A 20,249-nucleotide genomic window follows, 5' to 3' on the forward strand; every position below is an offset into this window, starting at 1 on the left:
AGCCTAGAATCCTTTGTGTAGGAAAATGGATCCAAGTTGTGGATTGAAAGTGGCCCCAAACCATTATATTTTTGGAAGGTATCCACTGAACAGACTACATTTCACTTCTACTCTGTGAAAAGCCTGATTACAGTTCACACAGTAGAAGTAGCTAACATAATTTTTTAAAATTTATATAAACTCATGCTTTAACTGAATAGTTTGGGACCAAGAATATGCTGTGGATTTACTGCCAGCTTAACAGTGAACCCCACCCCACCCCCAATCCAAGAAAATGGCCTCCATTGAAGAACAGTGTGTACTGAACAAAACACATTGAGAAAGCATGGTGGCGTTGCTCAAATATTCCCAAGTGGCCTTTATTACACAAGATTATTCCATTAAAACCATTTCCTATACCACTTTTACTATATGATACTGTTCAAATGAAAAATCAATTGGCAGATGAATGGTTAAGAAAGCTGTGGTACATATACACAATGGAGTATTACTCAGCCACTAAAAAGACATTTGAATCAGTTCTAATGAGGTGGATGAAACTGGAGCTGATTATACAGAGTGAAGTAAGCCAGAAAGAAAAGCACCAATAGAGTATATTAATGCATATATATGGAATTTAGAAAGATGGTAACAATAACCCTGTATGCAAGACAGCAAAAGAGACACAGATGTATAGAACAGTCTTTTGGACTCTGTGGGAGAGGCAGGTGGGGGATGACTTGGGAGAATGGCATTGAAATATGTATAATATCATATAAGAAATGAATCACCAGGCCAGGTTTGATGCAGGATACAGGAAGCTTGGGGCTGGTGCACTGGGATGACCCAGAGGGATGGGATGGGGAGAGAGGTGGGAGGGGGGTTCAGGATGGGAAACGTGTACACCCGTGGCAGATTCATGTTGATGTATGGCAAAACCAATACAATATTGTAAAGTAATTAGCCTCTAATTAAAATAAATTTTAAAAAATCAATTGGCAAATTCAAATTATGCACTTTTAAGTCATTTCTTCTGAGTCTGTATACATCAGATGGCATCAGTGCCCAAGCCGGAGTCAGTGAATTCCTACTGCTCTTCCATTAACCTGGACTTGGACTTTCACATTAGGTCAGAGATACGTTACACCAAAGCAGCTTCTGATTCACATTTCACTCTGGCCCAGGTGAAAGCTGAGATTTTCAGTGTTCTCATGTGGGTTCCCCAGCCTGTTAACTAAATTAGCCAGTCTCTGAAGACTGCGGCCTACATGGCGTGAGGTCTATGATCGTGAAGAATGATGGAACCAGAAGAATAAGAAAATTTTTAGGAAATAAGGTAAAAATGAAAACTTCTGCATGAGACCTGTATTAATTTTGTTATTGCTGCTTTAAACTGCCATACCTAGGGGTTTAAAATGTCACAGTTTTATCACCTTACAGCTCTACTGGTCTGAAGTCCAGTGGCCTTTCCTTCAAAATGAAGGTGTTGGCCAGGCTGCGTTCTTCTGGAGTCTCTAGGGGAAAATTGGTTTTCCTGCCTTTCCCAGCTTCTAGAGGCCCCCTGCACGCCTTGGCATGGGATCCCTTCGTCTTCAAACTAGTGACAGCTTGTTGAGTGTTTCTTACAAATCTCTTGACTCTTCTCTGTCTTCTATTGATACTTTTAATGCTGGATTATCTGGGTAGGCCCAGTCAAATCATACTACTGATTAGCAACCTTAATTCCATCTGCTACCTTAAACTCCTGTTGGTTATCACAACATATTAACAGGTTCCAATGAGGACTGGGGTGGGCGGGGGGTTGGGGGAGTGCATAGAACCTGAACAGTTCTGTTTGTAGAGCTAAACACACACATTTTTAAGGGAAGAACTCTAATCTCGCAAATACTTTTGATGGGCCAATCTAGTTGCAGAAGGGTGGCCTCAGGGAGGAACTTAGTGGGAAACAGCAGGAAATCACCTCAAGGAATAAAGTGGTTAAGAATCCTGAGGTTTGGGGAACAGCTGGATAAAGGCAATTGTAAGGAGGGAAGGCCCTTGCCATACATAGGAGGGTCAGTCTGTGAGAAATCCCCAAGGGAGAAAAGGCCAACGCTTTTGAGAGCAGGGTGGTTATATATTCAACTAAGACCTTGGCTGTGCTTACATACCAGACACCCCCACCCACCTCTCCCAGATTCTGAGTAAAAATCCAAAAACTGCCTTGTTCCAGTGGAGGCAGGCTGTGTTACACAGAATCAACAAAGAACATGGGAAATCACACCAAAAAAAAACTTGCAGACAGCTTGAGGAGGACCCAGGACACGGGGCAAAGTGGAGAGGGGTGACTCAAGACAGTGTTCAATTTACAAAAGGACAGAGGTCCAGTTAACCTCAGGGCTGGAGCCGTCACTAGGGCAGCATGGTCTGCACCTACGAGAGCAGCCGAGACAAGGCCAAGTTCAATCTGAGGACACCTGGCATCCTGCCGTCTTGGCTGTCCAACCTTCTCTGCTTAGACCCTGCTTCAGGAACAGACTAATAAGCCTTCCCAAGCCAAGTGGAATCTTCAGCCACATTGTGCTAGAAAGTCAAATCCTATCAGAGAGAGACTATACCCTGAACGGCAAGAGGGGAACGGCCTGACCATCACAGCCCTAACGAGAGGGACCATGATGGGGACAGGTGGGGGACAACTGCTCATCCACTCTCCAGAATCACACAGTAGACGGGTGAGCACGGTCCTTACTGGCAGCCAAGCAGGCCCAAACTGTGATGTGAGCTCTCAGCAAGACACAGGGATCAGAGACGTGGTTGGTCCTTTCACACTGGGCCAAGTTCCTATAGGGTGAATTAAGACCACCCCTGTTGGAAGAGGACATGCCCTGAAGAGCTAACTCAATGCAGAACCTTACCGTGTAGGCCTCTTCTGTTATGTATCTCAGGACTGAATCCGTGGAGGGCCACGTTCAGGTTCTGAGGGAGGTGGCCCACCAGAATCATGGCTAACGCAGGTATCAGGACTCTAGACCTGGCCAATGGTTGCTGGCCTCCCCTCTGCCGCTGGGGCAGTAGTGCACCCACACTCACCTCGCCAGCATCTGAACCTGTCTTCCTTCCTGACTGGCCTGAGTATTTCCCTCCACATGCCAGGGGCTGGCTCAAGAATGGCTGGGCAACGCTGGGCACCCAATGCTGGGCACCAAGTTATGGCAAAAGGGCTTCTGGAAGTTTCCTTGAACCACAAGAAGCTTTCTCTTCTCCCTCTGGAATGGTCCAGTGTCTTGGTTTGCTGCATGGAATTGCTATAGCCATCTTTCCACCAAGCTGATGAAGCCAAGGTAGGATGGTGGAGCAAAGAGGAAACATTTGTTTCCTTCATGGAAAGCTGAACCAGCTCCCTACACAGGACTCCCTTCCATGTGAGACTGAATTTCCTGGCTGTCCAGGCCTGCCTGAGATAGCATGTCTGGTGGGGCAGTTCAAGCCAAGTGGCATGAAAAAGGCCCATGCAGAACTTATATTCTGGGAAGCAGAATGTTATGTGAATGGAGAGAAGGTAGTCACATGTCACTCGGGAGGGTGGTACCGGGAGTTTGTGGGGCTGGCTGCTGCATCAAAGCTTTGGAAACACTGTTCCCAGGCTGATGAGGCAGCGCCCTGTCACCCCCATGTCTGTGCCTCCTGACATTCCACCTCCTCCATGCAAGTCACTTAGGATTCTCTTCCTTGTGGTTGGAGAGAATCCACCAATCACGTCCCTGGGAATGAACGTGCCATTCGTGCATGTGGAAGATTAGCCAACTGCTTTCTTAAATGCCTTGCTCAGAATCCAGTTAAAGCAGAAAGATTAAGTCCCAGCACAGCCCTGGGGATGGAAGGAACACAGACTGCAGAAGGCAAGATGGGTTTAGAAACAGTTTTCCAGCAGCGGAGGCAGCTCAGCCACATCTGTTTGGTGGGAATCCTCTCTGCCTGTGACTACTCCAACCAGGGTGAGGGGAAACAAGCTTGCTCTTGCCCGTTTACATTAATCCTACTTCCTGTATGAGGTGTAGACATGTAATATGCCTCTGTTTCTTCAATCAAAAGACATTTTAATCCCCATGAGTATTTTGGGTGAAATTCCCTAGAGGGGACATTCAGTGTAGGGAATAGTTGACACAGGCCTTGGGGCACAAAAGTGCACTTGGCACTTACTCGTTGAGTGACCCAAGGCAGTATTATTACTTTATCCCTAAACCCCAGTTTCCTCATCCCAGAACCCCATTTCCTAAGATGAGGATAATAATAGCACCTGTTTCAGAATCATGACAATCAAATACATGAATGCAGGGGAGACAGGTAAGTGCCTGGCACACAGGAAACACTGGGTAACTGTGAGCTACTGCTAGTTACACTGTCTTCAGCAGGAATGGAAGCATCACACGGGAAACAGTAGCCACTCGACACGTTCTCCTGCTCTTGAAGGGAGCTGCCCTCACCCCAGTCTGTCCAAGCACATCAACACAGTTGTCCTTAGTCTTCGCAGGAGTTCGATTCGAGACAACTGTCCTATGGCTTCCATCTGCCTGACAGAACAATAAAAGCAACGTTGGGTGACTTGGGGGACGAGACAGCAGAGTTTAATCTTCAAACTTGATTGACTTGGATGCGTTCCTGTCAATATAAAAGACTTTGGCCGGGGCGGTGGAGAAGCCGAGGCCGGCCCCCCGGCTGTACTTCCAGCTCAGGGCCCGGTCGTAGTCCTGCTGCAGGTTCCGCTGCAGGGTGTCGGCCGCCTTCTTGCTGAGAGCCATGCTGGGCCTGGCCACCGTGGGAGAGGGGCGACTGAAGGAAGGGGGCAGATTTTTAAAGCCACCCATGAGTTTGAGAAATTTCAGTTTCTGTTCCTCATTTTCAAAACCAGCAGTATCCCATTGGCCAAACTGGGTTCCCTGTGGTAAGAGAAAACAGGTGGTTACTCTCCTGGCTTCCAAAGCCTGGTCTTTCCCCAGTCCCCAGCCAGGGAGGATCCAGATGATCAAAGGCTTACTGGAACTACTTCTTAATTCCAACCAGAGCCCTGTGAGGAGTGCTGTTGGTTCCCACTCCACTGATGAGGAAATGGAGGTCTGCAGCTGGAGGGGACTCAGGCCTACTCAGTAATCCTGCTGGAACTGCGTCTTGGGTCTGGCCCTCACCAAAGCCACCTTTCACACTGAGCTGCCTGTCTGCTTAACTCCTTCTCCCCCGGTTCATGGCAGTCAGTACGACACACCTCACCAGCTAGCTACTCATCCGTCAGCCTAAGGTGGAAGTGGAGAGCGCAAGCAGGAGTCTGAAATGCATTTATCTTTGCAGAAGCACTGCATTTTCTAGCAGGAAAGGCATGGAGGCCTGGAGAAGTAAAGGGTCACAGGAGTCGGAGGCAGAGTCAGCCCAGGAACCTGGGGTTCCAATTCCTCTCCAGAACACTCTACCACCCATGCACTAATCACCCATGTTCGAGAAAACGCAAAACAGCACCTTGGAGAAGTGGCCCAACAGAAGACTCCCTTCCCAAAGAAACTCTCTTCCCAAAGAAACCCCATGAAGACTGACTTTGAAGACTCAGGATCAAACCCCACCTGTGTTACCACGGTCAAGTTACTTAACCTCTCTGAACCTTAATGTCTTCATCTATAAAGTGGGGGTGTAACACTCCCCCCATCCCTGACAGGGCTTCAGTGAGGCTCAGATCAGACTTGATACCAACAACCCAGAGCAGGATTCCTGGTTGGTTTTAAATCCTCAAGAATTGGCTGTTCTACCTCACCTCCTACCCACCCACCCCACCAGGACTGCTGACCTCCGTGCCACCCGGGAACTTTCCGCTTGTAAGCCAAACGCTAGCGGAGCTCTTAATTCTAGGTCAGCTTTGAGAGAATAATAGGAACCAGTCATCACTACAGCTGCCCTGAGTGAACTGGTGACAAGTTCCCCCAGCTTTACAGTGGCCCCAATACAGGACCAAAGACAGCTTCCCAGGCCTTCAATTTCTAGAATAAGGCCACATCTGACAACCTCACGCTCGGTCTGAGGAGAGAGCTGCCAGACGCTGACCAGTCCTGGGAGCCAGCTCCTGGAGGGGACCCGGTCTCACATGCCCACCGTGTGCCTCAGCAGGCAAGTGGCCCTGGGCCCTGGGGCAGTGCCACTAAAGCATGTGCGGAGGACCCCAGCCCCCGAGCAGCCCCCTGTGGTCAGGCCCACCAGTGGAGCTGCTGGGCTGCGGCTCGGGGTGGCGCCGGCCTGCTTCTGACCTTCCTCATTCAATCATGGACTCATATCAGCTCTGCCCAGCTCAAGTGGGTGGAGAGAAAGGAGGCCCTAGAGGAACGACACGCGACAAGCCGCATTCCATACTCCACTGGGCCAGGGCACCAGTCCCATTTTACAGGTGCGGAAACTGAAGGTCACAGGAGGGAAGTTACTTGCTCAAGTCTCATAGCTACAGAAAGTGGCCGAGCTCAGAACGGATCTCGGGTCTTTAGATTCAAATCAACTGTCCTTTTCTGTGTTACGCTATGAAAGCTTCAAACAGCACAAGCAGACACGCCTTCCTGTCATCTGGATCCTCTTCCCCCAGATCCACGTCTGTTAACAAGTTCTTTTCCCTCCCCTCTGCCCCCTCCTAGGCCTCAGGCCTGCACACTGAGCCTTCTACACCAGCTCCCTGCTTCCCCACACACATACCCTCCAGCAGTGCCCACCACACCCTCCCATCCCCCGCTTCAGCCAGATCACGTGCCCCATGCTATACACTCTCCTGTCCCATCTCCTCAGCCCTGGTTTGGAAATTTCCTATTCCAACTGGACCAGAGGCCTGCCACACACACCCCCACCTCTGCCCCCTCCATCTGTGTCAGCAGCCTTCTGAGGGCACCGCCCACTGCTGGGAAGGGCTCGCCATCATGTGCCCCAAGAAACTGGTGCCCAGGACATCCTGCCCATCCAGAGGAGGAGACAAAGGTCCAGGCAGCTTATCTCAAGCAGCCAGCTCTCCAGGAGGGAGGCAAGCGCCTCTTGCAGAAGGAAGGAAATGAGCTGAGGACGAGCTCTGTGGAGAGGGAGCCAGATGGCGGGCTGGGGCTGCCCCTGGGCCAGATGGACTCGGCCTCCTGTCCCTCCACTCCACAAGGTGAGAAGGAGGGACGCTGGAGCACCCCTCAAAGAGCCCAGTGGCGAACTTACTGTCCACTTCTTGGTGTCATAAGCTTCTGTTTTACCCGACTCACGATCAATCTCTTCTTGCAAGGCTTTTCGCCTCACCTGAGCAAGGGAAAGGAAAGGGAAGAGAGCAATGAGACAGACAGTTTCCTCTGAGCTTCAAAGCCAGGACAGAGATGCGGTGGGAGTCGGGGGGAGACTGAAGGGATCTTCACCTGAGGGATCTGGTGGTATCTCAGGCAGCTTTGTTCTGCTGCAGACTGTGGGAGGTATGGCAGCTCCAAGCCCCCTGCCCTGTGAATCTCATTCTTCCGGCTGCCCCTGAGTTATATCCCTTTAGAATAAACCAGTGATCTATCGAGTAAAGTGCCTCTGTGAGTTCTGAGTTGCTCTGGCACATTAATTGAACCCGAGGAGGAAGTCTTTGGAACCTCTGATCTGTAGCTGGTTGGTCTGAGGCACAGCTGACAACCTGGCTTAAGACTGACATCTGAATGTGGGGGGTGGGGGTGGGGAGCAGTCTGGTGGGACTGAGCCCTTCAGCTGAGGGATCTGACAGTATCTCCAGGCAGACAGCGGCAGACTGAGCTGAACTGCAGGACACTGAGTATGTCAGGGACTTACTGGTTGGTGTGAGAGTCCCCCGCTCTCACAATGAACTGTGGTACGGAACGTAAGACTATCAGCCCCCGGCACAGCAGGGACCTCACACACTGTGAGCAGAGCGGCTCAAGGCCACAGTCAGCGCACTAATGATGCTGCAGTTGGATACAGAAGCTTCGAGGGCCTGCCCCTTCCCCCCAAGGGTTCAGTTGTAATTTAGCTGCCCCGAGTTTGTGGCCTTTCCTCCTCTCTTCTCATCTGCCACAGGCTGAAACGAGGTGACTGTTTATGTAGTTCAAAACTACATAAAACAAAGTCGAGTGGCAGCTGCAGGGATGAAAGAGAAAGTGATGGCAGATTCCTCCAGGGGAGTCAAGCTGCCAGCGGGGAACCATGTGGAACTCAGTGGATGTGCACTCAGTGAAGCGGAAAGCAGTTCACCTGCTAAGTGATAAAAGTGAAAAGAACAGTATACGGCTCATGACTGCATGCTGCTCTGAGATCACAGGTATACTGTTACAAAGGAAAAGCCTGGAAGAATAGAACGACAAAGCGGTAACAGTGATTATTATTAGGTCGTAGGATTTCAGGTTGCTTCCCCCACCTTTTTTTTTTTTTTTAACATAATGAACTTTTTACAGGAGAAATAGAGGTGAGGCAGAAAGCTTCACTTACATTGAGGCCATCTGTCACCCAAAACAGTTTTCTTAGAAACTGTGAAGTATTTAACAGGCACAGATTCATAGGAAGCAAAGAGGTGGCTGGTGAGCTTTGCATGGACAAGTGGCATGTGAGTGGCTGGGACACCTGGGAGAAGAGGAGGGCAGGGGCTGGGCCTAGACGAGTCAGTGCCCACCTGTCTTCTCTGTGAGGCCCCACCAGCCCCTGCAGCCCAGCCTCCCTGCTCGCCGCCAATGACTGTGCCCTGCAGGAGGCTGGGCCTCCCCGCCCCCAGAGACTCTGCCCTGCAGGAGGCTGGGGCGCTCCTGGTTCTGGGAGGCCCGTGCTCTGTGCCAGGCCTTGGAGCGGGCTCTGGCAGCAGCAACCTACTGATCCTCTCTGCTCCTCCTCCAGGGAGAAGGGCCCCAAAGGCATCAGGTTGGGAATTCTCCATGAAACATCTGGCAGGCCTCCCTCCTCGTACACGGCTGGCTTGCCAGCACTCCTCCATTTCTCTCTCCTGGAGCAGCGGGGCCACCCCCGGGCTGTGCCCACCTCACACCCTGCGGCTTCTGTCCAGCAGTGCCTCCCTGACGCGGCCTGAGGACACAGGCAGGTGAATGGCTCCCGCTTACTAAGCACAGATCCTGGGCCAGCCCTTGCTGAGCGCCTCCCCAGTGCAGCCTCGTCTGGTCGTCACAGCCCCCTACATGGGGTCGTGAGGCTGGTGACTGCCAAGGTCACCTCACCAGCAATGGCCCAAGGCCACATTTATGTGGTTATTTACTATGCTGTTCTGATAAGCCTTGGGGTCCAGGATCACAAAATACCCAATTCCAAAAGTCCGGCTCCCACATAGGATCTGGGCGTGATAAAAGCAGAAGCTGGTCCACAATAAAACCACCCATCCTAAAGCTTCTGTACAAGAGTTGTATTTCTACAGACTAGCAATAAAGGCAACAATGGAAAACTGAACTAAAATACTATTTACAACGGCACCAACAATATAAAATAATTAAGGAAAACTTGACCAAAGATGTGTAGAACCTGTACACTGAAAACCATAAAACATTACTGAGAGAAATTAAAGAACACCTAAACAAAAGCATGACAAAGATGCCATGCTTATGGGTCACAGGGCTTCATACTGTTAAGATGTTAATTCTTCCCAAATTAGTCTAAAGATTCAAGGCAATCCTAATAAAAAACCCAGCGGTATTTTCTGGTAGCACTCAACAAGTTAATTTTAAAATTTATATAGAATCATAAAGGCCATGAAATAGCCAAAGTAACTTAAAAAAGAATGACGCTAGAGACTTACACTACGTGCTTGAAGACTTATTATACAGTTACAGTAATCTGGACAACGAGGTACTAGTGTAAAGACAGACACACAGAGCAGTGAATCTCAATGGAGAGCCTAGAAATAGAGCCACACCACACATCAGACACACACAGAGTCAAATGATTTTTGCCAAAGGCAATCTAGGCAATTCAGTTGAGAACTGAAAATGTTTTTAACATCAAAACAAATAGAACTAGGAATACTGGACAGCCAATAACAACGAATAAATTATTGATACATGCAACAATATAGATAAATCTCAAAATGATTAAGTGAAAGAAGCCTGTTTAAAAAAGAACACTGCTGTATAATCCCAATTATATACAAATTCTAGAAAACATAAACTAATTCACAGTCACAGAGTAGAAGCAGTTACCCGGGGATGGGGAAGGGTGGGATGGATTACCAAGGGGCACGAGGAAACTTCTGGAAACGGTGGGTATGTTTGTTATTTTAATTGCTTAGCTGGTTTCCTAGATGCATACATATGTTAAAACTCATCAAACTGTACACCTTAAATATGTGTAATTTTTGTATGTCAATTATATTTAAATAAAGTTGAAAAAGAAAAAAAAAACAAACAAAAAACACTGCTGCCAGGAGCCTAGGAGGTGGCACATGGGCCAGGCAGAGACTGTCTCCCCTGCCCAGCCTGTGGGTTCTGGGGACACGTCCCCTCCTCCCCCTGCGGCAGTTAGGAGGAGGACAACCTCAGCCTGGGATGCTGCAGGACCGGATGCTCCTCAGCCAAGGCCGTGGCAGTCAAGGGCTCTCCCAGCATTAAGGGTAGCCACAGGCTCCCTGCCCCTGCAGATGGGGCAGAGGCCGGCCTGGGGGCCCGTGGAATCCCCAGCGCCTCTGGGACCAGGCTCCTGTGGCCAGTTAGGAGGCAAGCCTGTTTCTGGGGGTCTGGGGGAGGTGGGGGATGACGGGGACCGCCCATACCTGGTCTATGTGCGCCTCGTCCATGTTGCCCTTCTTTTCCAACACCACCTCCAAGTCCGTGTCGGGCTCCTGCAGAGAAGGCGGAGGAAGTAAGGCTCAAGTGGACCATGGCCTCCACTGGGGCAGCCCAGCAGGTGAGACTGTGCGAGTCCAGAAAAGATGGAAGACAGCAGCACCACCCCTCTTCCAGCCCCCCACCCCCGCCAGAACACCTGCTTTCCCCTCTCTTCCACTAGTGCTAAGTCGTAGCGGACTCTTTGCGACCCTATGGGCTGTAGCCCACCAGGCTCCCCTGTCCATGCAATTTTCCAGACAAGAAGATTACAGTGGGTTGCCATTTCCAACTCCAGGGGATCTTCCCAACCCAGGGATCAAACCCACGTCTCCTGCATTGGCAGGTGGATTCTTGACCACTCAGCTACCTGCGAAGCCCTTCTCTTCCACCACGCTCCCCAATTCTGGCCTCAGAACTGTGGCACTGACCTATTTGCCAGATGAAGAAACTAAGGCTCAGAGCAGTGAAGGGGCTATCACGAGGTCACCGCACAGCTCAGGGACAGGACTCACACTAACCCAGATCTCCTGACTCAAGGCGAGAGCGCGACCTTCCCTGCCAGACGACACCTCACTTCCCAGGTGACGCCAAACCAGCCAGGAGCAAGGCCAGGGCCCCACTGATGGTGGGGGAGGGGCGGGCAGAGGCAGGGGATGGCGGCCCTGCAGCGAACCTGAATCCCCCCAGTCCCCTCTTCAATACCATGCCCCACGCCCCCCAACTCTGAGTTCCTTCTCTCCTGCCTGAACCACTAGGACAGGCTCTGCCGCTGCTTCCCCACCCCCAACACCGGTCCATTCCACACAGCAGCTCAGGGACATCCTGAACTTACAGAATGCCCTATGTCAGCTCTATCTCAATTAAAACGTAGTAAAACCACCACACCTGGACCACACCACCCCATCCTCCCAAACCCTCCCGGGGCTCCCATCTTATTTACATGAAAATCCAGACCCCTGCAGCTGCTGCAGTCAGCCAAGCCCCAGCAGTCCCAGCCCCTGCCACCCCTGCCCCTTCGCTCCTCCCAGGTCTCCGCACCTGCTGCTCCCCGAGCTCAGCCGGCCCCTCACAGGTCTCAGCTCGCACACGGTGTCCTTGCCGGGCCTGCATGGGCCACGCTCTCTCAGTGACCTCAGCCCCTTGCAGACCCTGTGACAGTGAGATTTGGGGTGGCCACTTTCCACGAGGTCTTCAGCAGTGACAACTGCTACTTCCGTGCTTCGGGTGTGCTCTGCCTGGCCCCCCAAGTCCCATGTGCTGAGCCCTGGAGGGCTCTGTTCGCTCACATCACCCCCGGGCCCCTGTGCTCAGCCCACCTCCTCCCTCCCCGCCCGCATCCCGGAAGCTGGTCTGGATGGACAGCACATCTCTGCCGTCTCCACCAGGTGGCCATCCCTTCCCTTCCTCCTGGTAACAGGACCACCACCTCCCCCCAGCTTTGGACAGCGGGGTGCCAGTGGGTCGGACGCTGTCAGCCTCTGCCCACGGGCTTCAGACCAGGGCTTCTGGTTTGTGCGACCCAATGGAGAGCTGGGAGAGCAGTGCCAGGACGCTTCCTGTAATCGTTTTGGAGGGGCTGCCCTTCTCCCTGTGCCGGTGGCTTAACTACTATGATGAAAGCCTGGAGGTGCTGGGACCATCTCACCTCGGGGTTGGGGTGGGGAGGAGCCTGAGACTAAAACCAGCACATAAAGATACAAAGGCCAGAGCGAGGAAAAGCCACATAGGCATCTTCTGGGATCCAAATTTAATTTGATCCCTAAACTGTGTATCTTGAGCTCAGATAGCTCTGGACATCGTATTATCTCAGGAACTATTTGGGTCCTGAGCTTTAGATAGCAAGTAGTAAGAGTTTAGAAAGAGGAATTGATCTGAAAAACTTATTCCTATTAATAAAATTTTAATAATTAATATTAATTAAATCCTATTAATAATTCAAAAACTTAATCCTATTAATCCAGATCCTGAGTGCAGAATAGTGAAAACTTGGGTAAAGTTTCAATAGCAAGGGATATATACCTGTACTACTGAGGATATTACACTAGTGCCCAGATCCAGCCATACCTGAAGCTAGACAGTTATCAAACTTTCTAGTTATCTGTGTCAATAAATCCCCGTTTCCTGACTGATTACACACACGAAAACACTCCGAACTTCCATCCTTATTGTCCCCAAGCAGTTGGCTTCTGAAGGAAAGCCTACCTCTTCCCAAGGCTCCTCTGCTACTTCGCTCTGCTGCCTCTTCTTCTTCTTCTTCTTCCTCTTCAGAGCTGGCTCCTCAGTGTCTGCCTGCTCCACCCTTTTCTTGGACTTCACTTTCTTCTTCACAGAAGCCCTGGAGCCATCTCCTATGGGGATGTATTCTGGAGCTTCAACTCTGACTGGCTTCTTTTTACTTCCTTTCGTAGGGCTGCTCTCCAGGGACCAGGAGCACTCAGGGTGCCCCAGTGGGGGATCTCCCTCCCAGTGGATTTTCTTCTTCTTCTTCATCTTCACGCTGTGTTCCCTGGGACTCCCTTGCTTTTGTTTCTGTCCCAAGGCTGCCTGCTCCCGGACGCCATCCTTCCCAACTGAGTGAGTATACACTGTATTCCCAGCCTCGCAGAACCAAGGATCCCTGCCTGAGAAAGCTGTAGCTTCCTTGGCCTTTTTCTCCTTCTTGTGTTTTTTGAGCTTCTTGCCAACTCTGGTCACTTCCTCGTCCTGTCTGGGGTCTGGAGAGGTCTTCACCCTTGAGCCAGGGGACATGGACTTCCTCTTCTCTGCACTGAGGGACTTAGACAGACCAAGTGCCTGTGTCCTGGGGCTGTGTGACCGCTCAGTCCGTCCAGCGCGTAATGTGATCTCAGGTTCAAGGTGCTCCTCACAGATGGTGCTGTGACCCTTCTTTTTCTTCTTTTTCTTCACGAGAGGCATTCTGGGTGCCTGTTCTTGGATCACACCCTTCAAGGGTGGTGTGGCTCTTGGACAAACCTCTGCGAAATAATTGTCACTGTTTAAAACTGAGTATTGAGTCTTTGGTTCTTTAACCACTTTCTTTTTCTTCTTCTTTTTCTCTGGGAGCCCAAGGCCCACCTCTCCTTTGTGAGCCTTAGTGATCATTCCTGAAAAAAAAAAAATGGTTCTAATTATCCCACGTGAAGTGGCCTTGAGTACAACTCCACTAGGTATGACCGTGAGTCACGCTTCTTGGAGTGGATGGTCTGAAAGGTTAGGGGCTAGGAAAATGGGCACGATTCCTGGGGAGCAAAGGGAAATATGATGGAAGAAGCAGTGCATGCGACGTGGCTTCAGTTGTGTCCGACTCTGTGACCCAATGGACTGTAGCCCACCAGGCTCCTCTGTCCATGGGATTCTCCAGGCAAGAATACTGGGGTGGGTTGCCATGACTTCTCCAGGGGATCTTCCCAACCCAGGGATCGAACCTGAGTCTCTTAGGTCTCCTGCGTTGGCAGGCAGGTTCTTTACTACTAGGAAACCCCCAGAAGTTTAAATCCTGACAGCCTCAGGTTCAAATAAATCCATGTTGCTCCCTCATCTTAAGTCAATCACCTATCCTCCCCAGGCCTTAACTTCCCCATCTGAAAAGGAGATAACCTGTCCTTTCTCAGAGAGCTGTTGGAAAGAATAAACAATAATCCATGGAAAGTGCTTGGCAGATTGTTGATTGCTTTCCTAACCCCCTTCCTCAAGCCTCTTAAGCCTAATCATTCATTCCACAGAAATGGACCCTGTGCCAGCCACTGAAACACCTGCACTCAAGCCACAGGCCAGGCATTGCCCCTGGTGTCTTACCTTTTACTGGATGAAGGGGACAGGAATCTTAGGTTAACTCTTCTTGCTGATTCTCACCAGAGGTAGTAACTGTGATATCACTAACCCTTGCTTCATCTGAAGAGCTCTGTTGCTTTGCATCTGGAAATTAACTGCCCCAGCCTACACCTAGGGTAACTCTCTTCTAATTACCTTCCTAAGAATGAGAGCAAAAGTGAGGTATGGTGAGGAGCCCCAGTTGGGGCTCAGAATGGCTGTGTTCAAATGGTGATTCATGTAGTCTTGCCACCCAGCAGTGGCTTCTCTGGGCCTCAGTTTCCCCATCCATAAGAGGCAATGAACCAGATGAGATCAAAGGCTCACAGGTGGTGGTGGGAGCCATATCCAGTCTACAAGTCTGTTTCAATGTTTTTAATTTTTCAAACAAATTGGCAACATTTAATGACCTTGAATGCTCAGCTTTTTTTTTTTTTGGAGGGAGGCTGTCATGGAGGCACCTATGAGAAGGCGCTGGGTGGGCCCTCAAATACATTTCAGCTTCCAGTTGGACTAGTCTCTCACTCCAGTCACCAGCCCAGGTCCTGGTTCCTGGACTAGATGACATGGAGACACTCAGGGAATCCAGAAACAAATGGCTCCTCACAGGAGCTTTGGACAGTGGGCAGGAAAGGCCAGGAGCTGCTTCAGTTTTCCTCAGCCTCAGAGCCCAGAGGCTGGGCATGCCTCACTCTAAACTGTTTCAAAGAGCCAGGCCAGCCCTGTTCTGTAGCTCAAGTTTACTCATAATTGGCTCCTATAGCACCTGGAGATCTGAGGGATCAACCACAGGCTTCCTCCTGGCTGGCTGGCTTTCTGCTGTATTCCCAGGGCCCAGCTTTGTACCTAGCAGGGTGGGTGCTCAGTAGATGCTCACTGGATGAAGGAAGGGATGCTAGAGACACACAGATGAACAAAAGATGACCCTGCCATCAAGAAGCAAGTAAGTGTGGATGGAAAAGAGTTGTGGTAACAGTGATACATGTGATAAAAGCAAGCACAGTGGTAAGGTCAGAGTAAGAGAGGTCATTAAATCTGGCCTACTAGTTGCCAGCAAACTTTCTGAAGAGGTTTCCAGCTTGGGCAAGCACAGGATGGAAATGCTAAGACCTAAGACAAAAAAACTGAAGTGTAAGGTGACTGCGGAGAGGTGACTGAAGGCAACAGGCTGGTTGGAATAGTTCAGTCACTCAGTCACGTCTGACTCTCTGTGACGCCAGACACCTTGAGACATCCATGGGGAGATGTTGGTGGACTGCTGGCTGTATGAGTCTGAGGCTCAGAGGTGACTGGGCTGATATGGGTGAAATACATTCAGAAATATATGGATGGTATATAAGCTTTGAACAGAACGAGCCTGAGACAGAACCTCAGAGAATACTAACGTTTAAATGGGTGGGCAGAGGAAGAGGGGCCTGCAAAGGAGAGAGAGAAGGTGCCAAACCGGAGAGGGTGGAGTCAAGGGCGCCTCAAGTGGAGGAGTGGTCTAGAGATCTGTAACAATGAAGAAGTCAAAGGGAGTTGGTCGCCAAATTAATCCCTTTCTCTTCCTATCTCCGTTTAAAACACTGCAGCACTGTCCTCTTCGGCAGTGAAGAAGAGCCTTCCCTTCAAACCCGACATCCCAAGTGTATTCATTCCTTCAAGAAGGGAAGAGGAAATAAACCTTACAGCGTCTCCTGCGAACGCAAAATGCTTTCTCCAAAAGCGCTTTTAAATTCTCGAAGAAGCCCCATGAGGATCGGTGTAAATAACCCATCTCAGAGACGTGCAAACCGAGACTTGGAGACTTTAATTCACTTGTCCTGCGTCCCAAAGCCAGCAAGGGGTAAAACAAGGATTCGAACCTAGCCCGCAGAACTTCGGAGCCCGTGCTCCAAAACCCAACTCCCACCGCAGGCTCACTAACAGGAAGCAAGGGAGCCGCGAGGGGAGACTGCCCCCTCAAACACCCGACCGCACCAAGGTTTCCGCACAGAGGGAGGGATTACGCCGGGTCCCAGGTCCGCTCCAAGGCGGGAGAACTTCCTGAAGATGGCGCCTCAGACCGGCGACGAGAGGAACGTGGATCTGAGGGTGTAAGTCATCCTTGTCCGGTCCCTCGGATCGCCGCGCAAATCCCCAGACCCAGTCTGCACTCCTGGTTCCGTCCCGCCCACGACGCGCTATCCGAACTCACCCAAAGGCCAATGTTCCCCGCCTCCACGTGAAAGCCCGCGCCGCCGTGACCCGGAAGTCAATCTCGACTCGCTGGCCCGTCCCCGCAAGAGACGGTTTCTTCCGGGTCGCGGCCTTTTTGGGCGCGCGGTTGCCGTGGAAACGGCGGCCATGGCGGCGCCCGGACCTGTGGGCCGAACCGCCCAGCGCTTGGAAGGGACAGTCTCCAACGAGTCGTCCATCACTGCCAGGACGCCAGTGACCGTAGTGTCTCCCGAGCCCCTCGATCTGCCCGCCTCGCCGGTGCAGGTTTCGGACCTACCCAGCAAGAACCTGTGGGAGCAGATCTGCGAGGGTAGGCAGCCCGGGCCGGCCGAGAGGGATGGGACTCGGGCCGCCCGGCAGGGCTCGCGCTTGCTGGGCGCCTACTGTGCGCCAGGCGGCTGACGTGCGAGGCCTCTAGGCAGCCTCGCCGCGGGCCCGCCGGGCTCCCCGTGTTATGTGCCGGGAAACTGAGACTCTTGAGAGGCTTGCCCGAGGTTACGCAGCGCAGCCTCCAGCCTAAATCCATAGTCAGGTCGAAGGCAAGAGAAAGAAGGGAATAAACGGGACCTTGGCCTGAACCAGTGATGCTGAAAACTCCTTTCGGTTCAGTCGCTCTTGGCGACCCGTGGACTGCAGCACGCCAGGCTTCCCTGTCCATCACCAACTTCTGGAGTTTGCTGAAGCACATTTTCATGATGCTTCGGTCGGTGATGCCATCCAACCACCTCATCCTCTGTCGTCCCCTTCTTCTCCTGCCTTCAATCATTCCAGCATCAGGGTCTTTTCCAGGGAGTCAGTTCTTCTCATCAGGTGGCCAAAGTGTTGGAGCTTCAGCTTCAGCATCAGTCTTTCCAATGAACATTTCCTTTAGGATTGACAGGTTTGATCTCCTGTAGTCCAAGGGACTTTCAAGAGTCTTCTCCAACACCACAGTTCAAAAGCATCAGTTCTTCAGTGCTTAGCTTTCTTTATAGTCCAACTCTCACATCCATACATGATTACTGGAAAAACCACAGCTCTGACTAGATGGACCTTTGCTGGCAAAGTATTGTCTCTGCTTTTTAATATGCTGTCTAGGTTGGTCATAGCTTTTCCAAAGAGCAAGCATCTTTTAATTTCATGGCTGCAGTCACTATCTGCAGTGATTTTTGCAGTCCAAGAAAATAAAATCTGTTTCCACTGTTTCCCCATCTATTTGCCATGAAGTGATGGGACCAGATGCCAGGATCTTAGTTTTCTGAATGTTGAGTTTTAAGCCAACTTTTTCACTCTACTCCTTTCACTTTCATCAAGAGGCTCTTTAGTTGTTCTTCTCTTTCTGCCCTAAGGGTGGTGTCATCTGTGTGTTTGAGGTTATTGATATTTCTCTCAGCAATCTTGATTCCAGCTTGTGCTTCATCCAACTGGCATTTTGCATGGTGTACTCTGCATATAAGTTAAATAAGCAGGGTGAAAATATACAGCCTTGATGTACTCCCTTTCCAATTTGGAACCAGCCTGTTTTTCCATGTCCAGTTCTAACTATTGGTTCTTGACCTGCATATACATTTCTCAGGAGGCAGGTAAGGTGATCTGGTATTCCCATCTCTTTAAGAAGTTCCTACAGTTTGTTGTGATCCACGCAGTCAAAGGCTTTGGTGTAGTTGGATAAAGCAGAAGTAGATGTTTTTCTGGAACTCTCTTGCTTTTTCGATGACCCAGTGGTTGTTGGCAATTTGATCTCTGGTTCCTCTGCCTTTTCTAAAACCAGCTTGAACATCTGGAAGTTCACAGTAAACGCACTCTTTAAGCCCAGCTTGGAGAATTTTGAGTATTACTTTGCTAGCATGTGAGATGAGTGCAACTGTGTGGTAGTTTGAACATTCTTTGACATTGCCTTTCTTTGGGATTGGAATGAAAACTGAGATTTTTCCAGTCCTGTGGCTGCTGCTGAATTTTCCACATTTGCTGGCCTATTGAGTGCAGCACTTTCACAGCATCATCTTTTAGGATTTGGAATAGCTCAACTGGAATTCCATCACCTCCACTAACTTTGTTTGTAGTGATCCTTCCTTAGGCCCACTTGACTTCACATTCCAGGATGGCTGACTCTAGGTGAGTGATCAAACCATCATGATTATCTGGGTTGTGAAGATATTTTTTGTCTAGATCTTCTGTGTATTCTTGCCACCTCTTCTTAGTATCTTCTGCTTCTGTTAGATCCATACCATTTCTGTCCTTTATTGTGCCCATCTTTGCATGAAATGTTCCCTTGGTATCTCTAATTTTCTTGAAGAGATCTCTAGTCTTTCCCATTCTATTATTTTCCTCTATTTCTTTGCACTGATTGCTGAGGAAGGCTTTCTTATCTCTCCTTGCTATTCTTTGGAACTCTGCTTTCAAATGGGTGTATCTTTCCTTTTCTCCTTTGCCTTTTGCTTCTCTTCTTTTCTCAGCTATTTGTAAGTCCTGGTCACACAACCATTTTGCCTTTTTGCATTTCTTTTTCTTGGGGATGGTCTTGATCCCTGCCTCCTATACAGCGTCACATACCTCCCTCCATAGTTCTCCAGGCACACTGTCTATCAGATCTAATCCCTTGAATCTATTTGTCATGTCCACTGTATAATCGTAAGGGATTTGATTTAGGTCATACCTGAATGGTCTAGTGGTTTTCCCTACTTTCTTCAATTTAAGTCTGAATTTGGCAATAAGGAGTTCTTGATTGGAGCCACAGTCAGCTCCCGGTCTTGTTTTTGCTGACTGTATACAGCTTCTCCATCTTTGGCTGCAAATAATAGAATCAGTCTGATTTCAGTATTGACCAACTGGTGATGTCCATGTGTAGAGTTGTCTCTTGTGTTGTTGGAAGAGGGTGTTTGCTATGAACCATGCGTTCTGTTGGCAAAACTCTTAGCCTTTGCCCTACTTCATTTTGTACTCCAAGGCCAAACTTGCCTGTTACTCCAGGTATCTCTTGACTTCCTACTTTTGCATTCCAATCTCCTATAATGAAAAGGACATCTTTTTTGGGTATCAGTTTTGAAAGGTCTTGTAAGTCTTCATAGAACTGTTCAACTTCAGCTTTTTCAGCATTACTGATTGGGGTGTAGACTTCGATTACTGTGATATTGAAGGCTTGCCTTGGAAACGAACAGAGATTATTCTGTCGTTTTTGAGATTGCACCCAAGAATTGCATTTTGAACTCTTTTGTTGACTATGAAGGCTACTCCATTTCTTCTAAGGGATTCTTGCCCACAATAATAGATATAATGGTCATCTGAGTTAAATTCGCCCATTTCAGTCCATTTTAGTTCACTGATTCCTAAAATGTCAGTGTTCACTGTTCACTCTTACCATCTTCTGTTTGACCATTTCCAATTTACCTTGATTCATGGACCTAGTATACTAGGGTTCTATGTAGTATTGTTCTTTACAGCAAGGAAGGAGGTTGCCATTATTCATTAACTCCACCATAGTTTGGTCTCAGATCAAACAGC

General features: G+C 49.8%; 2 protein-coding genes across 8 annotated transcripts in view; one reads left to right on the forward strand and one right to left on the reverse strand.

The window, feature by feature from the left end:
- Positions 1 to 329: 329 nt before the first annotated feature.
- On the reverse strand, positions 330 to 16,974 carry KNOP1 (lysine rich nucleolar protein 1). Of its 6 annotated transcripts, none has more exons than XM_070779745.1 (6): positions 16,747 to 16,974; positions 12,960 to 13,861; positions 11,796 to 11,906; positions 10,703 to 10,771; positions 7,174 to 7,251; positions 330 to 4,895 (listed from the first exon to the last, which is right to left on the reverse strand). In XM_070779745.1, the coding sequence occupies exons 1-6, from the start codon at positions 16,964 to 16,966 to the stop codon at positions 4,584 to 4,586; spliced, it is 1,692 nt and encodes a 563-aa protein (XP_070635846.1). In that variant the 5' UTR covers positions 16,967 to 16,974; the 3' UTR covers positions 330 to 4,583. The 6 variants fall into 6 exon arrangements, with proteins under 6 accessions (XP_070635846.1, XP_019843201.2, XP_070635844.1 ...); XM_019987642.2 differs by lacking the exon at positions 16,747 to 16,974 and adding an exon at positions 16,544 to 16,736; XM_070779743.1 differs by lacking the exon at positions 16,747 to 16,974 and adding an exon at positions 16,530 to 16,736.
- IQCK (IQ motif containing K) overlaps positions 16,958 to 20,249 on the forward strand; it is a 161,499-nt gene continuing 158,207 nt past the window's right edge. For both annotated transcript variants that reach the window (XM_070779747.1, XM_070779746.1), the window contains exons 1-2: positions 16,958 to 17,079; positions 18,826 to 18,863. The gene's annotated coding sequence lies outside the window, so the exon portion shown is untranslated. The remainder of the gene's footprint in view (positions 17,080 to 18,825; positions 18,864 to 20,249) is intronic.

This window comes from Bos indicus, chromosome 25 (genome assembly GCF_029378745.1).
Source record: "Bos indicus isolate NIAB-ARS_2022 breed Sahiwal x Tharparkar chromosome 25, NIAB-ARS_B.indTharparkar_mat_pri_1.0, whole genome shotgun sequence".
NCBI lineage: Eukaryota > Metazoa > Chordata > Mammalia > Artiodactyla > Bovidae > Bos > Bos indicus.